Source organism: Miniopterus natalensis, chromosome 11, assembly GCF_054644295.1.
Source record: "Miniopterus natalensis isolate mMinNat1 chromosome 11, mMinNat1.hap1, whole genome shotgun sequence".
In the NCBI taxonomy this organism is placed as follows: Eukaryota; Metazoa; Chordata; class Mammalia; order Chiroptera; family Miniopteridae; genus Miniopterus; species Miniopterus natalensis.
In genome coordinates, this window is record NC_142091.1 from 65595356 (window position 1) to 65618125 (window position 22770).

Consider the following 22770-nt stretch of genomic DNA (forward strand, 5'->3'; position numbering starts at 1 on the left):
AGTCAACTATCTTTTCTATTTGTGTCATATGCTCTTTACTCATGTGAACATAAAAAAAATTCAAACCTGTGAAGTATTTTTGTGAGTTTATTTGAGCCAAGTTGTTGACACTTTCTGAAGAAGCAGAATCTCCCAAACCTCAGGAGTGGATAAAAGGTAAAATGATAGACAGACTTCTTTTACACAGGTGGGTACAGGATAGTTAACAGTCTACAGTTAACTAGATAACAATAACAATGAGAGGATTGGAGGTCTCCACCCTGGTGCATTGAAGGGATGGGGGTGGTGGAAATTACTTTGTTTTACAAAGGCACATGTTAATCAGGTATGTTATCTCAGATGCAAAAAACACACAGACGGGCTTAAGGTGAAAATTAACCTTTGTGAAGGAAAAATACTGTCTTGGGGCATGACTACCCACTGTAGACTGCTTTTAGTTAAAAAGTTTTAATTTAAGACCATCTTTTGTGGTTACTTTAGGTCTGAGTTTGCAAGGCCACCAGGCAGGCCTTCCCCGAACTTGTCAGGTTTAGCATGTGGCTCCTTTGCGTCCACACTCATTTTTCCTTCCTGCTTGCCTTCTTTCCGGTTAATCAAGCATTACTTAGTATCCACTTTATTTATCCTTATTTTGGCTTCATAGTTATACCTTTTGATTTTTAAAAAACCATTTTGCTCTCTATATCTCCAATGCCCTCAATGAGAATTCCACAGTCCTTATCATGGTTTATTTACAAAGATTCATGACCTGCCCCCTGCTTGTATCTCTGGCTTTTCTCCCAAATCTGGTAAGTTCCAGAAGTATTGGATTTTTATTGTTCATTAATGTTCTACACTGACTAGCCTTCAAGGCCCCATAGGGCTTCCAGTGCGGGGGTGCATGTGTTTGTGGGGGGAGGGTTAAACCTCCCTGCTGTATGCTTCCAAGGCACTCAGCAATCCCTTTCTGAACAGTTACCACATTGTGAGTCTACCTTCCCAATCAACCACACAGGTCTGCTGTTCGATTTGCTCACAACTGTATCCCAGCACTCTGCAGAGGTCTGCAGCAAAACGGGCTTTCAATAAGACTACTTACCTGAGTTAAATAGAATGCTATCACCTGAATAGAGAGAACTGGCCTATTTTACAGAACAAAACCCAGAGGATTGAAAAAGTCATGAGAGCTGTGGAGGTCACAATGTTAATTAGGGGCAAGGCCAAGGTGAAGACATATGGACCGGTCAGAAGGCGGCAGTCTTCGCAGCCATGCTCTTATTGAGGGGCCCTGCTGTCCTTTCCTGGGAAAAGGACACTTTTCTACTCAAGCCTTTGAGCATCCCTGGGCCGTGGGAAGTCTAACTCGCTGCCAAGCCCCAGAACACGTAGGGTCCACAGTAGACTTCAACTAATGTTGCACAGAACGAAAGAGGGAGAAGGTACAAGCTCTGGTGTGAAACTCTCCTGGGGGGGGGGGTTTAAGGATGCCCTCGCCTGAATCCAGAAAGGCTTCTCCGTGGTCCCCAACCAGGCATACAGTCGCCAAGAAACCTCCGTGGCTCCGGTTGTCTCAGCAATGGGGAACTAAACCAGGCGGCAGAGGGAGGGGCCCCCCAAGAGCCAGCGGGGGAAGACCAGAGCTAGGAGGCGGCACTGCGCTCAGGCTCAGGCCTCGGAGCGCGGAGGCGGCAGCGGCCGCGGACGGCCTGCCCTTCCTCGCCAAGGTCTGGGCCCTGGGCGCCGGGCCCCGTCCCCTTCTCCGCCCTCTCCTCCGGCCTGGGCGGTCGGCGGGTCCCAGAGGGTCGCGGGCGCCCCGCCCCGCCCCGCCCCGCCGTGCGCCCCCAATCGCGCAGGCCACGCGGACGCGCCCCCGGCCTTGGTCGCCAGGGGGCGAACTGCGCGCTCTTCCCGGACGGTCCCGGGGCGGTCCCTGCGCAGAGCGCCGAGGGCGTGTCACGCAGAGGAAAGGACCCTGAGCGCGCCCCCCGAGTCCCGCGGCGCTCCTCCGGCTCGGCCAGGTCGGCGATCCCCGCGGCGCGGACAGGTAGCCCTCCCTTGGCGCCGGGCTCCGGGACTCCGCGGAAGTCTGTCCTTCCGTCGGGAAGCCCTGGGCGCATTCGCACTTCCACGTCCTGGACCCTGGAGCGGTCCCTCGCGAGGGCCCGCGGCCCCGCACGGCCCTGGCGCTCCTCTGCCCGCCCCCTGCGGCCCGAGGCTGGTGGGCGCCGCCCCGCACGCCCGAGCCCGCCCTCGGCTCCCGCGCGCAGAGCGGCGCCCGCCTCCCGCCCCGCCGGGCCCTTCCGCGGGCCTGGGCTCGGAGGACCCGGGTGCGCGCTGCCACCGGGCCAAAGAGGCGGGCCCCAGGGGAGACTTCGTGGAGCACAGGTCAGCGGGAGCCCCAGGGTCCCTGTGCTGCCGGCTCGTCCCCCATCATTGGCTGTGTCCCCGTTATTTGGTGTGTGGGACTTGTCCGTTAGGACTGAAAAAATCAGCGAAGAGTTATGTGTTACTGGACTTCGGCCATCGGCCAGGATTTAAGCGCTTTATCCACATTAACATATACTTACAGCCTCATTGCTACTCTGTGAGGAAGGTGTGGTTATGCGTGCTGGGCAGATGGGGAGCCTGCCTCGGAAAGTGGAGGAGCTCCCACCCGCTCCCAGGAGGAGACCACCCACGCCAGCCCACACCCCGCCCTCCACTGAGAGGGAGGAGGAGACCCTGGAGCTCCCGGGTTGGCTGCACTTGCGGAGATTCCCACTAGCCACCCCTCAGTCCCCACCCAAGGTCTGCTTCAGACCACCAACAACACTCCCACCCCACCCTTTACCCCTATTTACATCAGTCACCACTACACGCCCCCGACCCCCCCCAAAAAAACAAACAAACAAAACTCCAGGCTCTTTCTCCTTTAAGCCGGAATATTTTAACCTGGCTTTTTGAAATTGAGGTCAGCAAAAATGGAAAAAAGACCACTGGTGACTCCTTAGACTGCAGAATGAAAAACCCACAAAAGTAAAACTGAAGTTGTATAAAAGTAGCAAGTGCATACCCTGGCACAGAATACATCCTTAGCAGAATTTACTCTAAGTGATTGCACACATAGCTACAGCTAGTTAGGGACCCAGGATGCGATTCGTATATAAAATTAAAGAAGAGGCAGGTAGAGAAAGGAGGAGGCCCCATGACTCCCAATTCATTTTGGATGCTTGGTCCTGGGGAAGGTCCTTGATCAGGCATTGACTGTGTGCTTTTATCATTTTGCAGATGTTCACCCTCTCTAAAAAGGAATCCAGGGTACCTCCCACATGTCTGGGCCCAGCCTCCACACAGGGCATGGACAGTAATTACCCGGATGGTCTGGAGAGAGAATGCTCTGGAAAACCAGACCAGAAGCTGCCAGAGCTCTATGGAGTGGGTGATCCCATCCCCACATTCTCCTCTGATGGCTCCCACCTATCCTCAAGAGGAAGAATCATTAAATGGTTCTGGGACTCGGCCGAGGAGGGCTACAGGACCTACCACATGGATGAGTATGATGAGGACAAGAACCCCAGTGTGAGTGAAGCCCTCCTTCCCACTGGCACCCAGTAAAGGACTGCAGGGTGGGATACCCTGCCTTGACCCACAGGGCAGCATCTAGCTTGCTCTTGTCAGGTTGGACTTGTGGTCCTCTGACCTCCAAGAGGGCTTCTGATGTAGCATAGAAAGTCCCCAGTTTATTACCCGGATCAGAAAATGGCCCAGTTTTAATTAAGGGGAACTTGATTTGTGAAAGAGGAATTTGAGAACCATGGAATGCTCTAATGTGGATTCTGACCCACAGACTATCAACTGTTCAACTTTAGAGCTGGGGCAGAACTAGGGTTTGGGTCACAACTATTTTACCTATGGGTCATGTAATCTTGAGCTAATTATTTAACCTCTTTGAACTGCAGTTCATCTCTAAAATGAGAGAATATTACCTGTTCTATAGAATGGTCCCAGTGAAATGATATCAGGTATGTGAAGTTATTAGCACAGTGCTTCCACATGGAGCGCTCAGTAAATGGTAGCTGCTATTATGATGGATGTTATCTGTCCTGGTTATTGTAAGTTGTTACCAGTAATATCTTCAGAGCTGTAACAAGTTCTTTATTTGTGGAGCAAAGTGTTGAACAGATCCCACTTTGCTGCTTCCTTGACCTTCCCTTGGCCCCCTCTCTGTCATGCTCACCCTGCCTCTGTACCCCTCCTCTCCAGGGCATCATTAACTTGGGCACCAGTGAGAACAAGCTCTGCTTTGACCTTCTGTCCAGGCGGGTAAGTCCTGGTGCACCTCTGGGTGGCATCACCAGCTCCGAGGGCCTGTTTTCTCTTAGACTCCCCAGAATGCCTCTCCCAGAAGAGCCAACTTTCTGTGTGGTCTTGGGCGAGTCACTTCCCCTACTCTGATCCTACTTCTTTTTCTCTTCAGGCTCTGCCCCTCACTCAGACCCTTCTGTCAGCTGGGTCCCTGCTCTCAGGGGAAACACTCAGTGGTGGGTGTATGGTCAGTAATGAACAACTGGCTCTGGGGGTAGTGGTGCTGATTTGTAGCTTTTGCCAGTTTCCATAGTGTAAATACTTCCACCATGGCCAGTTTCAAGCTACTGATGTGACATTATGGCACACAGAATTGGGAAGAGAAGTGCAGTGGCACACATATACAGGGTGGAGCAAAAGTAGGTTTACAGTTGTTCATATGGAAAATAATACAAAAATTAATAAATAACAATACAAAAATAAACTCGTTTTGTATACTCACAACTGTAAACCTACTTTTTAAAAAAAATATATCTTTATTGATTTCAGAAAGAGGAAAAGAAAGGGGGAGAGAGAGAGATAGAAACATCAATGATGAGAGAGTCATTGGTCGGCTGCCTCCTGCACGACCCCGACTGGGGATCAGGCCCGGAACCCGGGCATGTGCCCTGACCGGGAATCGAACCCTGGGCACTTGGATCCTAGGTCGACACGCAACCACTGAGTCACGCCCGGCCAGGCTGTAAACCTATTTTTGCCTCACCCTGTATAGTGTTTTCCCTTCTAAACACATAGACAGAAAAAACCTCAAGAGCACAGATAATAGTAAAATGTAACATAATCAAGAACAATATTGTGTGAGTATTTACTACCTTTCTTTTTAATATAATTCATTTATATAATTTATGTATAATTTGTATAATTTAATTTTTGAAATTACTGTCTATTAACACAGCTTGCAAAGTTCCTGAAAATTTAATAATCAGATTTCTTGAGCCATACTCTAGCAGGGTGAAGGAGAAAGGGGAAGACTGTTATATACGAGTGGCTGACTACCTTCCACCCTGTGGTCCCACTGCCCTAGGACCCTGCCTCTCCTTGACACTGTGTGTATGATGCCCCGGGAGTCACTGACCCAGCGCCTGGTCAGGGTGGGAGTGGTCTGGAAATGGTCACATTTTCCAAAGTGTGGGGCTGAACTGAGCTTGCAGGATGACAGAGGCCTGAGTCCCTCCAGAAGTTGGAGCCAAGACCAGGGTGATGGCACCCAATTCCAGGACCTCTCCTTTCCCCCGAGGGAGGAGCTGGGTAGCATGGCCTCCCATCACTGGTCTGCAAACTCACCCCTCTGGGTTCTGTAGGTGGCCGTGTGGAATAAAGAGCCCTGGACTAGAAGTCGGACATTCTAGGTATTTTCTCAGCTCTTCCACTTGCTAGCTCTGTGACCTTGGCTGAGTCACCTGACTTTTTTAGCCTTGGTTTCCTCATTAGCAAAACAGGCCTGGGATTGCTGTTTTTGTGAGCCCCTCTCACAGTTTCTCTGATGAGGAGACCAAGTCCTTGGCATTAGAGGCCCTGGTGCTGCGTGGGTGCACGTGGTAATGCCAACTAGCCCTTACTGTTAGCATGTGTGACCCTTAGTCCTGCTCTTTCCTCTCTGCCCCAGCTGAGTCAGAGTGACATGCTGCAGGTGAAGCCAGCTCTTTTGCAGTACCCTGACTGGAGGGGACATCTGTTGTAAGTAGTTGCCGTAGCCCAGTGGTTGTCAACCCCAGGGTGGTTTTGCTCCCCACTGAACATTTGGAAATGTCTGCAGATATTTTTGGTTGTCATAACTGGGAAGTGGATGTCACTACACCTCCTATAATGCCAGGATATCACCTACCACAAAGAATTATGTGGCCCTAAATGTTAATAGTGGCAGATCCAGAAAGCTTGCCTTAGGCTGAGGGCCTACCTGGTCCTGGAGACCTGGCAGGCCATCATGGGATCTCCTGGAGCATCTGCAGGGGCCTGGCGTCTCCTGCCAGTCCCACCCCAGCTCAGGAGCTCCCTGGCTTGGTTCCTTTGGCTCTGAGGCATGGGGAGGGCCTTCATACAAGGGTTCCTTGAACCCACTTTCTCATTAGCTTTAGAGGAGCCAGAGTCAGTTTAAGGGGAGCTGGCTGGGGCTTGCTCCTACTGGTAGGGTGGGAGATGGTAAATAATACTTGTAAGAGTTTGTACTTCCTGAGCACTAACTAGGAGCCAGATGCTGTCCTGGGTGTAGTGACTGAGTACGACTTAATTCCAAGAGTGGTTCCAAAGCACATGTTCTTAGAATAATCAGGATGGTGGGCCCTCACATCAGACCTCTGGGCTTGAGTGTGGACTCTGCCATTTACCAGCAAGTGACCTAATTTCTTCATCTCAGTTTCTTTGTAAAATGGGAATAATAATAGTCATAGGTGCATCGTAGGGTTGTTCTGAAGATTAAATGAGTAAAATTCTCCAAATTACACCTGCATAAAGTAAATGCTCAATAAATATTAGCAATAATAACTATGATAATAATCATTGTTATAATAATAATATTATTATTTTTAGCTAGATCTACTTATAAAGTGTTGCCTGTGATATCCCTGACCCCCGCTGATTCACTGGGGTTGCCTGAGAATGAAAGTTTCGATGCCTGAGGGTGGCATTGGGGGTGGGAGGGGGAGAGGTGGGGGGAGACAGCTACTAATCACATTTCCCTTGTGGGAAACATAGACTGGTAATGGCCACTGCCTGAAGGTTCACCAGAGGAGCTTTGCGATGGACTGAGTTGAAGACCCTCTGATAAGCACTGCTCGTCTGTCTGTCTTATCTGCAGCCTCCGGGAGGAAGTGGCCAGGTTCCTGTCTTTCTACTGCAGGAGCCCTGTACCCCTTAAGCCGGAGAATGTGAGTGGCCCCCCTCTGTTCTTTCCTGTACTTTCATTCCCCTTCCCCAGCTTTCTGGCCAGGGGTAAGGGGGGTTGAGATCTGCCTTTCACTTTGTCTTGATTTGTTTCCAAGAGGAATTAGGAACACCCCCTCCCTTTCCCCCTCCCTTAGAGTTTGGGTGTGATTTCTGGCCTTCTTTGTCCTGTGGCCCCTCTTTGCCTCCACACCTACGGGCAAGACTGAGTGAGCAGCTCCCTCTTCTTTGCTCAGTTGACCTAGAGCAGGGCCCCCACAAATAAACCACGCGAATGAACTTGGCTTTTAGGAGGGGCCTTCAGTACCTCCTGCGGCTTTGCTGTGACAGAACCCTGAGGGGCATCAAGTTGCAACCTGGCACTCCCTCTGTGCCATCCAGGGTCAGAGGTGCAGGTCCTTGGTCCTTCGTTAAACAGTTCATCTTTGTCCCATGGATGTGTCACCCCCAGGTGGTTGTCCTGAACGGCTGTGCCTCTCTCTTCTCTGCTCTGGCCACGGTGCTGTGTGAGGCCGGGGGTAAGTGGACTATGGCCCACTTAGCACTGGGAGCTGTGCTGTGCCTACAGTGTCCCAGCTGCCTGTCCTTGAGGCTACATCACAATGCTTTTGGCCACAATAGACTACTAGACTCCAAGGGGCTGAAATAAGTGGTTGACAAGACACCCAGGCGTCAGCAGTTCCAGGGGTAGTGTGATGCCAGGGTTCTGGGCTGTCTCTCTGTGATGACCTTGGCTTTTCCACATGCTCACAGATGGCTGTTGCATCCTCACACGGCAGAGTGCCTGCTACAAGAGCCATAGTCATATTGAGAACACGTTGACCGTAGTCATGGTCAGGGGTTGTTGGTTGCCAGGAATGGAGGCCCACCCATGCTAGCGTAATTAATTATGATAATTCTAGTAACATTAATTGACCACATACTATGTTCCAGGCACTGACTGAAGGCTTTACACATAGTCTGTCATATAATCCTTACTACAACCTCTATGAGGCAGGTTCTGTGGTTATCCCCATTTAACAGATGAGGAGATTAAGGCACAGAGGGTTAAGTAACTTGCTAAAATCACTCAGAGAGAGATAGTAACCAGGATTTGAACTGTAAAAGGAAGATTCATTACGAGGATATAATAGGCAATTTCCTGTCCATTCTAGGACAATGAAAAAATGGGAACAGTGGAACCCTCTCTCACTGGGATATGCAGCCTCCCTGCCGCCTTTTAATGCAGGCCTTTCTCTGGACCTTCCTGGGTCTTGTATGGCCCAGTGGTGCTAGCCTAGCTCCCTTTCCACGTGACCTTTCCATTCAAGTGCACATTCTCACAAGTGTCTGTGCTTCTCAGAGCTGTCTTGGGAGAGAGGAGGTGATGGGTTTCTGGGTGGCCAGTGGATTGTCTCCCTTGAGTCATTTGTCTGCCTCTGGTCCAATCCCTGTGGCTGGGGAAGGGAACATGCAGGACAAAGGCTGCCCCTGTTAGAGCTGTGGGTGGAGTGGACTGTGCTAACTGAAGGTCGGGAAGGGAGGGCAGCTTGACCTATGCGTCCTCTTCAGACGTGGAGGGATGCCTTCAGCTCTGCATTAGAGTAGAGCTTACGGTCACCTCATCAACCCCCATCCACAGCTAGAGTCTCTCTCTGCGTGACATCGCCTCCCTACCAAATGGTCTCAGGCTTTGCTTGAATGCCCCCAAGGGTGAAGAATCCACTCTTCCTGAAGCAGCATATTCTGTCTCTTTGTAGTTCTATATTCTGTCAAGTTTTTCCACTGATTGAGCCCAGATCCTCACCCTGTAGCTTTAACTCATGGGTCCAAGTCTCCTTAGAGTGACCCTGTGTGCTGAGTGCCTCAATGGATCCCTAAGTTTTAGTTTCCTCATTGGTAAAGTTAGGATGGCAATAGTACTTACGTTAAATATTAGCTACTGATTATTAGAAAAGGGACTGATCTCAATGGATCCAAGCTCTAGAATGAGTTTTGGGATTTGAGAGAGGGTGTGTACCCCAGATGTTCCCCAAGATCATTGAAGTTTTGGAGAGGTGTGGGGCCAATGGACAGGGAGTCCATGAGCTCCAGCCAGAGGGTGACAGGCCCTGGCTCCCTCCTCCCCAGAGGCTTTCCTGATCCCTGCCCCTTACTATGGAGCCATCACGCAGCATACCTGTCTCTATGGCAACGTCCGACTTGTCTCTGTCTATCTGGACAGTGAGGTAAGAGGTCCTGGAACCCCAGGTAGGGATTCCTGCAGGCCAAGACTTTCCTGCACCTGAATTTGAGGGTGGAAATGGGTGGAAGTCCATGCTGAGGTCTCAGGGGTTACGGCTGAAAGGGGAATAGAGGCTTCTGTTGTCCATGGCCAGTGCTGGGGTTGCCTGGGGCCTCCCATTCTCCCAGCTCTGAGATCCCTGGGGTTGATGTAGAAGCCAAGAGCAGTCCCAGGGACGACACTGAAATGGTGAGGTGAGGATGGGGTAGAGCAGACCTCAACATGGAAGTCCTTGGACCCCAATCAGAAGACCTTTTGGGCCTCTTCCTGAAACCTAATAGTGGTGATGGTGCCTCTGATGTGCTGGGGTGGGGAACAGTGGCAGTGAGAAGGGAGTGACCACACCTGTATTATTCCAGAGACTGTTCTAAGGAGGCTGGAGATGACAGGCAGCAGAGGTCCCCAGAGTTCAGAGGTTTGAGAGAGTCACTGAATTTGGCTGTGGATCTTTTTCCAGGTCACTGGGCTGGACACACGCCCCTTCCAGCTCACAGTGCAGAAGCTGGAGATGGCCCTGCAAGGAGCTAAATCTGAGGTCTGGGGATCAAATCAAACCAAGGCTGGGAGTGGGTGGGTCTGAGCAGGGCATGGACCCCCTTTTCCTGTGGTTGATCTGTTCCCAGGTAGGGTTGGCACTCCATGATGAGGATGGGGTAGGCATTGAACCATTCTGGGGGCAAGCAGGAGCCTTTCCCACTAAAGACTGTGATACCTCAGTGTACAAAACATCAATCAGGGAACTTGATTAAAGTATTACCCCCTCTTCACCTGATACTGATTCAGCAGGTCAGGTACGGAGCTTAGAAGTCTGAGGTTTAGCAGTCTTTCTGGCAATTTGAGGAGGTGGTCCTCCTGCACTTTGAGGGGGTCCTGCACCTCTTGAAGACAGACAAAGAGCAGGAATCCTCTTTTCCAGTGGTTCTTTTCCAGTCCACTGCAAAAATCTGTCAACTCACTTTTTCTTTACTGTGGGAATTAAAGCTGTACAGGTCCACTGTGGGAATTTTAAAAGTGTAACCGCACCCATAATTCTACCAGCAAAGGCAACCCTGCTGGCATTTGGGCTTCTTTCCCCCCCCTGGCTTTGTTCTCTGCATTTGTTTTCTTTCATAGTTGACATGATGCTGCAGATATAATTCTTTGCCCTCATTTGCTTCACGTTGGGTGGTGAACACGGTCCCATGACATTTCCCTGGGAGCCTGCCCGGTGACCAGCCCCACTCTGTGGGATCGTGTAGTTCTGGCCTTCAGGAGGAGCTGAGGGTGTCCTGCCCCACTGGTGGTTTCAGGGTGTGAAGGTCAAAGGCCTCATCCTCATCAGCCCCCAGAACCCTCTGGGTGACATCTACCCCCCAGGAGAGCTGCAGGAGTACCTGGAGTTTGCCAAGAGGTGAGGTACCCCACACCCAATAAAGCATCTGGCTGGTGAGGGTTCTGGTGAAAGCTTTGGGGCAGATCCTTCTACCCTCTTCTCCACTGTGGCTTCCACCTGCTTTGGCCCCTCCTGGCAGTGGGGTGGGGAGGTAGTGGTTAGTGGGATGCTAGTTCTTTCTCTCCCTCTTTGTAACAACTGCTGTCATTTATTTTACACTCTAGGGGCCAGGCACCCTGCTAAACAACTCATGTGCTCTATCTAATGCAATCCTCCCAACAACCCTATTAGGTATAGATACTGTTATTACCCTTGGTTTACTGAGCTTAAGAGTGAGGGAGGAGCCAGTCTGAATCTGGGTCTGTTTGTATTTAACTGTCTTGCACTTAACTGTGCCCTTCCTCCGTGGGGGTGCCTGAGGGCTCTGCATCTCCCCCACAGGGCTTCAAAAGCCCCACCATCATCTGCTTTGTGTGTGTGGCTTCCTGTGTGTTTGAAAAATACAGTAAAAAGCATGTTGTTTCTGGATGAAACAATTTTGGTAACCCTGGGCAAGATCTGGTCCCTCTGGATTCTGAGTCACTGCCATCCCACCCTGGGAGATGCATTTGACCCATAAATCAACCTCTTTCTTCTCTGCCCTCCCCCCCTCACCCCCAAGGCATGAGCTGCATGTGGTGGTGGATGAGGTCTACATGCTGTCCGTGTTCGAGGAGTCAGTTGGTTACCACAGTGTCCTGAGCCTGGAAAGGTGAGGGTGCCACATCAGAGCTGACTCTGCACCCCTCCGCCCCCCTGCCCTAGTCCCTCTGTGGCTCAGCCACAGGGCATGGCCTGCTCTAGGGTGATTACTCTTCTATCCAGCTGATCCTATTGTCCTCAGAGCCCTAATGAGAACTGGGCCAGGTCAGTGGTTTTCAGATTGTTCTGTGGGGTTTCTGAGAGCTCCAAGGACCTGCCTTAGGATTCCTTGAGGGAGGGCTGGATGGGTGGGAAACTGGCCTTTGCTGTTTCCTTCATCCACCAGGTAGCTCCAGTTTCATTCATTCATTCAGTCAGTCAGTCAGTCAGTCAGTCAGTCAGTCAGTCAGTCAGTAAATATTCTGGAGCCCCTTGCATATGCCATACATTTCTGGCTGTTTGGGCTTTTTCATTGAGTTTAGTTTGAGTCAAGAATTTGTGGCCAAAATACCTTTGGAAACACTTGGACCAGATCATCGGTAAAGTCTGTAAATCTGACCTTCAGAGAATCTAACATTTCCTGATGTCTGTTCAGACCTTTCCACCCCACTGTGTCCTTTCTCTCAGCTACTTCTCCCACAGTTCTGCCAAGTAATAGAGTATGGTCTCTTACTCCCTTTCATTATGGATTAGAAAAGTGAGTCACAGAAATAGTGACGTGTCATTTACTCTGTGCCAGACACTATGCCAGCTACTGGGGATGCAACAGTAAACAAGAAAAACATAGGCCCTTTCTATGTAGAACTTTTCTTTCTAACCAGAAAAACAACATTTTAGCAGCTAAATACACAGCTAGTCATTTGATTAAGTGCTAAAAAGGAGAAGCCCGGGAGCCACGAGAGGATTGGCCTAGAGTACCCACTTGGTTGGTCTACTGGGGGGTGGTCAGAGAAAGTCTGTTTGAGGAAGTGACACTTGAGCTATGCTCTAGTTCAGGGTTGGCAAACATCTTTAGGTCAAATGGCAATTATTTTAGGCTTTACAGGCTATGTGGTTGGTCCTTCAGCTCTGCCATTATGTCGCCAAAGCAGCGTAGATGGTACATCCATGAAAGAGCCCGGCTGTGGTCCCATAGAACTGTGGAAACAGGCAGCAGGCCGGATTTGGTCTGCAGGCTCTAGTTTGCTGACCCCTGCTCTAGAGGATGCGTGGGAGTTGGTGATCCAAGAGATGAAACCAGGGCTTGACTTAGATCCAGATCCAGATTCATTCATCCATCCCCTCTGTGTTGAACCACACATGAACTTCTGCGGGTCTGTGCTGCCTCTATCCCCACACTGTGCTCTCTGCAGGCTGCCTGACCCCCAGAGGACCCATGTGATGTGGGGCACAAGCAAGGTGGGTCCCTGGCTGGCCTTGGGGGTGTCAGGGAGGTGGGAAGGCAGAGAGGTGGGTAGAACTGGCTCTCTCTGTGGAGGGCTGGCCACCGCCTTGGGTGTCTTTCTCCTGCAGGACTTTGGGATGTCTGGGCTCCGCTTTGGCACGCTGTACACGGAAAACCAGGACGTGGCCACTGCCGTGGCTTCCCTCTGCCGCTACCATGGCCTTAGTGGCTTGGTCCAGTACCAGATGGCACAGCTGCTCCAGGACCGTGGTGACCGCCTAGGCCTGACCACCTGAGAATGGGTGGAGGGTTGTAGTCAGCCTGGGACTGGCCAGGGATCATGGATGCTTTGTGCATGAGAATAATTTAGGGTGATGTTTGGAGTACCGGCTGTGGGCCAAGGCTGGGTTTGTACCCTCCTCAGTCACTTCCTGGTGGTGTAGAACATTCCTTCACCTCCTTGAGCCTCAGTTTCCTCACCTATAAAATAGGGATCATAATGGTACCTGTCTTATAGAGTTAGTTAGTGTGATTTGTCATTCATTTAGAATAGAGCTGGCATATAATAGGCACTTGGTTAGTGTGAACTCACTATTATTAGCTGTGAGCACTTAGAAAAGAGCAGAAGCTACAAACAGGAAAATGTTAGTAGCTTTTAATAATGGAAATCTCTCTACGTGGATCTATTCTGTTCCCAGGTTCAGATAGTGAGTTTAGGTAACAAAGGGACCTGTAATTGCTCCCATTTATTGAGCCCTGCCAGATGTTCTCAATGCCTCATCTCCAGTGTCTCTCTCCAGAATCCTATGAAGTAGGTATTCCTGTATTTTCCCTATTATTTTATAGATGAGAAAAGCGAGGACCAGATATGGCATACATGCTATGATAGTTAAAATTTTTAAAATAGTGACAGGATCAAATGTTGGCGAGGATGCAGACAGCTGGACTGCTCCTACAGTGCTGGAGGGAATGGAAGACGGTACAGCCACTTTGGGAAACAATTGGCAGTTGCTTTAAAAGTTAAATGCCAAATGGCCCAGCAATCCCATGGCTAGATGTTTACCATTATTGTCACACTAAAAGCTCTACGTGAATGTTTATAGCTGCTTTCTTCATTGTCTCCCAAACTGGAAGCAACCCAAATGCCTTCCGCAGGTGAATGGAGAAACACACGGTGGTCCGGTGGTCTGTCCATAGGGTGGGGCGCTGATTTGCAATAAAGTCCATGACAGCACAGATTAATCTCAAAGGCAGTAAGCTGAGTGCAAGAAGTCAGTCTCGAAAGATGAAGTTATTGTGTGATTCCACTTCTGTGACACCCTGGAAAAGTGACAGAGAACACACCAGTGTTTGTGGGGAAGGGGATGATGGGACCATAAACAGCACGAGGGTGTTTTTTGGGGTGAGGGAACTGTTCAGTATCCTGCCTGTGGTGGTGGTTACTCAAATCTATAGATGTGTGAAAATTCATGGAATGGATACCAAGAAAAAAAAGTTGAAAGAAATGAGGGTTAGGGAGGTGAACTTGCCCAAGGCCCAGACCTTGTCAGGGGCCTTGCTGGAGCCGAACCTCACCCGGTGTGACTGGGAGGTATCACTGAGTGGGCCAGCCTTTGATTAGGGTCTGCATCCTGAGGGACTCCGTGTCTGCAGGACCTGGTCCTGTCAGGGCCAAGTGTCTGGATTTAAGGTGCTTTGCCCCCAGTACTGAATATTCCCATCTATCCTAATCGGCCAGCTAAAGGAGGAGCTCACTCAGGCTTGGCAGCTGGTGGCCCTTTTCTGTTTGGCATTTTAGCCTGATGGGACAGAATGGAGGGTCGGTGGGGAATTTATCTTTTGGCTTCTCTTTCATCCAAACAGACTGGATCGACCAGGTGTACCTGCTGGAGAACCATGCCCGGCTCAAGGCTGCTCACGCCTATGTCTCCGGAGAGCTCAAGGCCCTGGGGGTCCCCTTCCTGAGCCGGGGGGCAGGCTTCTTCATCTGGGTCGACTTGAGGAAGGTAGTGCAGATGGGGAGGGCGTTTCAGCCTCCCTCCAGCATGTGAGGGGCAGGGATATCTCCTCCACATCCTGAGCCCCTTCCACCCTCCCAGTACCTGCCCAAGGTCACCTTTGAGGAGGAAATGCTGCTGTGGCGTCGCTTTTTGGACAACAAGGTGCTGCTGACCTTCGGCAAGGCCTTCCAGTGTAAAGAGCCCGGGTGGTTCCGCCTGGTCTTCTCAGACCAGGCCCACCGGCTGCGCCTGGGTGAGCGCTCTGCCCTCCCAGCCCCTCCTAACTGCATCCTGCCTCTGCCTGCCCTCTGGCCCCACGCGTGGCCCCAGCACCTCACCCAGCCAGCCGTCAGTGCTGACGGGCCCTCGCTTCCCTTTCCCAGGGATGCAGAGGATCCGGCAGGTGCTCAAGGGCACGTCCCAGGTGGCAGAAGACCCCCCTTCCTGTCAGACCCAGGAGCTGAGGGGCCAGCACACGTGAGCTGGTCATTGTCTTGTGGCCGCTACTGCCAACCTGGGGCGTTCGGGATGCGAAGACTGATCATGGCTGAGCCGTTTGCCAGGAAGACAGCCTTGCCCCCGAAGGACTGTTCCTTGTCTCTTGGTGGCAGTAGGAGGCTCCTTAAGTTGTGTTTGTCTTCATCCATCCCCTTCCCCCTCTACTGTATCAAACTGGGAGAAACTAGAAGCCTCTGTTGTGAGTAATTTGTAGATGGAGGAGTCGTGACTGCCCTCAGCCCCCTGTGGACGTGAAAAGAAAACAAACAGCCTGTACCTTCTTTTTAGCAGCGCTTTCATTCTTCCTCTGTTGCCAGGGAAACAAGTCAAAGGAACAACACATATAAGAGAGAGTACGCCCCCCAAATAAAAAAGAGTGATAATTTCCAAACTACAAGGAGAAAGGACTGAATTCTAATTGTTCATATGTTCAAATTGCCCTCCACACACTCAGAATGTATAGGCTGGGACCTGGCACCTGGCACCTGGGACCTGGGACCTGGGACAGCCTGTTTGGGACCAGGTGATCGGGACCCCATGGTGGGAGTCAGGAGGGGCTTCTCTGACTCTTGGGTGCTCTTCTTCTCCTCCCTAGGAAGGAGCCACCTTCACTGATGATCTCAAACCAGAGTGCCCTACCCCTGACTGCGGGGAGGTGTGGGCCTGGACTCCCAACCCAGGCTGCTGTTGAGACAGGCAGACCAAGGCTAGGCTTTCCATCCTAAGAATGCAAAGGCCCCCACCCCATCCCCAGTTCAGAGCCCAGATGAACTTTCTGATCTGACCTTAAAGCCATGTGCTGAGGACCCTTCTTGGTGCTGACACTCCTGTTTATATATTTTAATTTGTTGATTTTTTTAGAGGGAGAGCGAGAGAGATTGTTTTTCCACCTATTATTTATGCATTCATTGGTTGATACCTGTATGTGCTCTGACCTGGGATGAAACCCCCAACCTTGGCTTATTGGGACAACACTCCAACCAACTGAGCTACCTGGCCAGGGCCCGATACTCCTGTTTAGAAAAGCTGTCTCTTTCCTTGTTCTTTTAAGAGAATGTTGGTGAAGTCAGCATTTCCTTTCTGTAAACCATGCTGTTTGGGTTAGGATTTGTTCTCTTTCTTTCTGCCTTTCATTCATTCCTCCCTTCTCCCTGTCTTTTCTTGAATACCTTCAATGTGTCAGACACTGTGTTGGGTGAGTTACATGTATTATTTCTAACTCTAACATAGTAAATACCTGGGAAGCTGACAGTAATATCCCCCATTGTAGAGATGAGGGAACTGAGTCTTGAGATGGAATGATGTTCCCAAAGTCACACAGCTAAAAAGCATCCGAGCCAGGATTCAAAGTCATTTTGGTTTGGCTCAAAATCCTGTGCTCTGATGATGCCACTCTCTTAGAAAGCCACACCCTCTTCCACATTTCCTGACTCACTGGGTAAGCAGGTCTCAGTTCGATCTTTACTTTGTCCAGTATCTTCCAAGTGAGTAATGCAACAGCCTCTCCTCTTTTAACACCAAATACTAGGGCACTTGACTGTCTTCAGAGACTTCAGGTCCTGGCTTATATTTTCTTTCCTTCTCTGCAGTCACCCTCCACTTTAGCATTGTGTAGCTTCTATTATCACAGCTTCTTTACTTTCTCACCTCCAGTTACTTGCATGGTTTCCACTCCTAGAAATGTAGCCATACTATTTTAACCACACTGGATTACAAAACTCTTGTTCTTTCCAATTGCTTCTCCTTTATAACATCAGTGCCTTTGCTCATGACGTTTTTCTCTGTCTGGAATGTCCTATTGACCTCTCTACTTGTCAAAATCCTAAATATCCTCCAGGACCAGCAAAGATATCAGCTCTTGCATGAAGCCTACATCATTCCAACTGGGTGATTGCTTTCTCTTTTGAACCTTGTAGCATTTTGTTTATATTCTCCCAAGCCACTTTTCACCCTCTGCTTTGGTTAATCTTACTTGTGCAATTGTCTTTTTTATATTGAGCTCCTCCAGCATCTGGGCCCCCTTTATTTACTCAAAAAATACTCATGGAACAATCACTATGTGCCAGGCACTATGCATGCTTGGGTTATAAAGTAAATAAGATAGGCAGGTTCCTCAAAGGCTGTGCCAAACACAGATCTTTAACACAGAGAGTTCTCATTTAATGAAAGAATTTTTAATTAAAAACATATATGTGTATATTTAATACGGAGAAAAACAAGAAAAAATGCTTTCCACTTATCCAGTTCTCAAATGGGGTGTGTGTGTGTGGGTGTGTGTGTGTGCGCTAAATTTCCTATTATTTTGGGGGATGGTGGTGTGGATTTGAAATGCTGAGAAGTGCTTTCTTGGGTGTGGATAAGTGGAGTGTGGGTTTCCCATCTCCAGAATACTCTCGTCCCAATCTCCCTGGATCTGTGACAAACAGGCATTAGCTCACAAGAATATTTCCAAAATTACTGCTGCTGCTGGAAGCTCCAGTGAGCGTCAGTAGAAGTGACAACTTCCACCAGATGGCGCTAACATAGCTGGGACCAGAAAGAGATTTGGATTCTGAAGCCAGTATCAATCAGTAAACTGCATAGGCTCAGTGAGTCAGTCATTTCATTAACTTCTCAGTAACATCACTAAATTTTGATTGAATTTTTTAGGTTCCACTTACTACCTTATGACAGAGATTTTACTGTGCATGTAGAAGGTTAGATCATAAATAATACACAAACATAATGAAAATTAAAGGCTCTCTTCCCCACTTCTTCCTCCACAATCACTCTCCCCCAAACTGTTAATTGCTTCTTAAATTCCTTCCAAAAAATATTATACATATGCCTTAATATAATTATTTACACATATATTTTATGTGTGTTGTTTTTTAACATAAAAGAGATCATACTTCCCCACTGTTTTGGACCATGCTTTCATATGAGCATATTTTGAAGATAATTCCATACCAAAATATATGCATTTTTGCATTCCATTCTTACCATGTTCCATAACTTATTTGGTTGAGTCCAGTTTTTGCTATTATTAGAAATAATACTGTAAAGAATATTTCTGATAAACCGTGTTGAGAATATCCATAGGGTAAAGTTCGTACAGGGGGGTTGTTGACTGAAGGGCACCGCATTTTACATTTGACGGATAGTGCGAGTTGCCTTCCAGGGATGTTGCACGCTCACCAGTACTGATTATAATAAAATATTACATTTTTGTCGGTTTTAGAAGTTTCATAAGTGAAGCGTGCTGCCTCGTTTGCAGTTTGCAGTTTCTTTAATTATGAACGAGGCTGCCTGGCGTTGAGTTTCCCTGTGGAGCCGGAGCTTGACGCTCCTCCCCGGGAGAAACCCTACGCGGTGCCCTGACTCCTCCTGTCCAGCAGGGGGCGCGGGCCCGGGCCGGGGCCCGGCAGCTCCCGCATGCGCAGTGCGCTAGGTGTCAGACGCCGAGCCGGGTCTCCGGCGCTACGTTCCCCGCTCTCCCGCAGCCCCGGCGCGGCCGCCGACTCGCCGGGATCCCGCCCGGGCTGCCGCGGCCCGCGTCCCGCGGCATGAGCCGGTGAGCGAGCGCGGGGCCGAGCGGGAGGCAGCCGTGGCCGAGGTAAGCGCCGCGCGGAAGGGCCGGCGGGTGCCGCGGGGCGGGCTCGGGCCTCCCCGGGCCGCGGCGGAGTCTGGCCCTGGCCGCCGGGAAAGCGCGGCCCGTGCGGAGGCCTGAGGGCTGCGTGAGGCGCCTGCCAGCCCCGCAGGGCCGCTCACCGCGATGTACCGCTTTCGGAGCGCGTGGATTTCCGCACCGCCTTCTCCTCCTTCGCCTGGCCCGCCCCGCCCGTGGTTCCCACCTGTCTCCCGCACCCATTTCTGTCCCCTGTCCGCTCCTCCCTTTTCCTGCGGGGCCCACCCCTCCGCCGTGACCTCTCCCACCTCCTTCCCGCGAACTACAGGGACCCGTTTCCTCCCACGGGGATGCCTTGTGCCCCGGGCTCTGCGGTGGCCTGTGGCCTCCAAGACAGTGCTGGATGCCGCGGGCAGTGCGCCCCTCTCAACTCGGAAAGAGGACTGGGTGGGGGAGGTGGCCCAGGGTGGCTTGGCTCCGGGCTTCGACTTGAAGCTTAGGGGCATTTGGACTTGGTTTGTAAACTTCAGAGCTCAGAGGCTATTCACAGTAATGAAATATATGATTCAGTTTCCATCATTTCTCACTTCCGCTGATTTAAGCCTTCTGGTTGCGTATGCTGGTGTGAATGGATAGATTTTCTTCTGTCAAGTTATCCTGGCTTCGCTAACGGGGGAGTGAAGAAGGGTTATCGAATCCAGGCTTTTAAAGGTAATCAGGGGAGGCAGCTTCACATGTGAAGACCCAGGCTCCAGGGCCAGCCTGCCACCCTCCAGATCGAGCATTGGCATTTTCTGGTGGTGTGCCATGGGGCATGTTGCTCAGCCTTGCTGTGGCACTTTCCCTGTCCCTAAAATGAGGATAATAATAGCTTGTCATATGGTGCTGTTAGGAAAATTCAGTAAGTTGTCAAAGTGCTTAAAACAGATCTTGGCATGTAGTAAATCCTCAGTAAAGTTTGGTTATTAGTTTATTATATGTATTGAATTGAATATTGTATAATCCCACTAACAAAGGGGCACAGTTTTTTTTTTTTTTTTTTAAATTGGGAACCATTTTTAGGACCGGTTCATCACAATATAACTTTAATAATAAAGAACTCTATCAGTTAGGGCAATGAATTGCAGATTCTCCTGCTTTTGCTGCTATTTGGTTCCTTTGTTTTCAAGCAGTTTGGTTAAGTTGCAGGGTAGCAGTGGCCCTGGGAATTCAGCTGTGAGTACTTTTCTAAAATGGCTAAGGTAAGAGATTGTGACTCAAAACATTGGACTAAGTAGATTGATTGGTTGTAGCCTAAAGCATCAAGGAAAGGTTATTTAGACAAATTTTAGGAATAAATAATTCCAGGAACAGAAAATGCATCTCATCTGGACTGTAGAGTGGGGTTAAAAGATTTTTCCAGTGACTCAGTGCTTGACAGCTAGCCAGATGATTCCAGTGTTTTGCAGGGACAGGTTTGATTTGTTTCTAGAAGGGTAAAGTTTGTAGGGCTTTGTGATGAAATTCTTGATTCAGGTTATGGTATTACATGGAACAAACATTTTAATACAAGATTCCTTTTGGTCTGTCCTCTTCAGGGAAGCCCAGTATTAGAGGAGAGGAGGGTGTTTAGGGGTGGACACAGAAAATTAGGCCTACACCTACCCATTTTTCCCCCTTTGGAAACACTAATTCAAGAAAGAAAATAATCAGTTCACACCATATAATAACTCAGAACTTGGACCATGAATAGTGTGTGCACTGATGGAACTGTGGCAGAGCTGCAAAGGAAGCTAAATGCACAGCTTACACAGGTTGCTTTTGCTAAAGTCAGGAGTGAGTCCTGGGATGGAGATATTTGGGTGGAGGCATTGAGAACTTTGAATTCCCAGATTTCCTTAGATCTGGGCCAGCAGAAGTATCCACCTCTCTGCTATAGAGGGGAACAACTTGCCTGGACACTATGCAGAGACCTCACCTAGGCAGATGCCTTGCTAGATGGTGCTTATCTTCCTCAAGACATGCCTCCCCCTCCCTTCATATCTCAGTATTGCCTAAGCAGGCAAGTACCATCCATGCTCTGAGGGACATAGCTTTTGTACTGAAAGAATTGTAGGACCTGATTCATACAGACCAGCTGGAACTGGGGGAGCATCTGTAGGAGTGAACCTTGAGGGTGTTTGACCAAGAGTGGGGGTACTGGTTGACTATCAAGCTGGAAGGGAAAGACTGTTGCGTTGGGGGCATTTTCTCATGATTCAGGGTTTAATGACCAGCAAGGATAACTAGAGCCAGTCCTAATGTGCTGCTAGGCAGGCTCATTGAAGGTTGGGCATGGTAATGGCCAATACCACTGGTTCTCAACTGGGGGTGACTTTGCTTCCCCAGGGGATATTTGACAGTGTCTAGATATATTTTTAGTTGTCACAACTAAGGATTGTTTCTGACTTCTATTGAGCAGAAACCAGGGATGCTACTAAATTTTCTACATTTTACGGAACAGCTCCCCACAAAACAGAATTATGTCAGTAGTGCCAAGGTGGAGAAAACCAGAGCTATCTTGACAGAGTATTGAGGAAAAGGTCAGAAGGAGATTGGAGGTAGAGATTTGAAGTAGATTTACTTTTTAAGGCTAGAGATGCACTACTTGCCCAAGTTCCTGGGAGGGTGTACTCCCTTTACTCTGGAAATATGGAATGTCCAGTGAGGTGCCCAGCATCTTTGAGAAGCTCAGTGTTGACTGTCCTCTGTAGGCCAGGATTGACTTCAGGAGATGTGACCATGAAGCTGGTTCCCAAGTATCTATGAAGATGATAGGGTTCTGAAATAGCAGCGGCCTATTTCAGAGTGGTGGCACTAACCATCAGAGGCAAGGTTGACACAGTACCCATATGGGCATCAAGACCCAACACGCAACCAGTGTATCTTTGACCCACTGTGATGCTAATAGAGCATGGTGTTCCTAAGGGCAGTAGAGATGGACAGCCAGCTAGGGTGCTGCTTGACTTGTATAACCAGAAAAAAAGATCATGAGCTGGCAAGTAGGCAGAGGGCAGCTGCTGCAATGGAAAGGTCACTATTCACCACCTGGTTTTCAGATGTGAGCTCTCAGACTCATATCCCATGGATTGAGAGGGAGACTGGATCTCCTTGAAGAAGTACTTTGCAACATCCCTGCAAGTATAGACAAATGTTCCCCTAGTTTTTCCTCAAGGGAACCGCAGCTCTTTGTCAGATTAACTGTACGTCAAGGAAAGGATAATATGCAGACCTTTTGAGGGCTGTTGACTACAGGTTCTGAGCTGATAGTAGTACCAGGGAACCCTCAAGCAATAGTGGATAGGAGTTAGCAGATAAATGCTCTAGACTCAGCCTTCTGAGAGACAAGGCATAGCTTACGTGGTTCTTCAGAGGGTTCCTAGCAGTCCTAAGGGCCGCTGTTGCCCACAGCAGCAACCAGGTTAGTAATACATTCCTTATTGGCATTCTCTAGTTTCCCTGTCTCTTCTTGCTCCAGTACTCTAGCTTTCTGAGATCACCTCCCAAGTAAGTAAACTACCTGCACCCCCAACCTTGTCTTTGGTCCTTTATTTTTTATACTTTTTGGGGGGTGGGGTGGGGCGGGAGAGAATACAGGGAACCCAAACTATGACAGGTAGAAAGCAAAATGTGATGCTTAGGAATCTAACATGGTATCAGCCCTCTCTTCTTTCTAGCCCATCTGCTGATCATTTGGGACTTTGGAGCCATGTCAGACTCCTACCAGGAGAGTTCCTGTGGCTC

The 22770-nt window shown here is 49.6% G+C and overlaps 2 protein-coding genes across 5 annotated transcripts in view; both read left to right on the top strand.

Moving 5' to 3' along the window:
- The first annotated feature begins 1943 nt into the window (after positions 1–1943).
- ACCS (1-aminocyclopropane-1-carboxylate synthase homolog (inactive)) lies at positions 1944–16060 on the top strand. 3 transcript variants are annotated; one of them, XM_087821818.1, is made up of 15 exons: positions 1944–2023; positions 3247–3537; positions 4222–4281; positions 5930–6000; positions 7118–7187; positions 7655–7721; positions 9313–9410; positions 9924–10001; positions 10756–10856; positions 11500–11589; positions 12872–12917; positions 13032–13173; positions 14767–14909; positions 15003–15156; positions 15287–16057. In XM_087821818.1, the coding sequence occupies exons 2-15, from the start codon at positions 3247–3249 to the stop codon at positions 15382–15384; spliced, it is 1509 nt and encodes a 502-aa protein (XP_087677944.1). In that variant the 5' UTR covers positions 1944–2023; the 3' UTR covers positions 15385–16057. The 3 variants fall into 3 exon arrangements, with proteins under 3 accessions (XP_087677944.1, XP_087677942.1, XP_087677943.1); XM_087821816.1 differs by having other exon boundaries at positions 12872–13173; positions 15287–16060; XM_087821817.1 differs by having other exon boundaries at positions 1979–1997; positions 12872–13173; positions 15287–16060.
- Positions 16061–18909: 2849 nt separating this feature from the next.
- EXT2 (exostosin glycosyltransferase 2) overlaps positions 18910–22770 on the top strand; it is a 108963-nt gene continuing 105102 nt past the window's right edge. Inside the window, exon 1 of one of the 2 annotated variants that reach the window (XM_087821820.1) lies at positions 18910–18996. The gene's annotated coding sequence lies outside the window, so the exon portion shown is untranslated. The remainder of the gene's footprint in view (positions 18997–22770) is intronic. The other variant, XM_087821819.1, reaches the window with a different exon arrangement.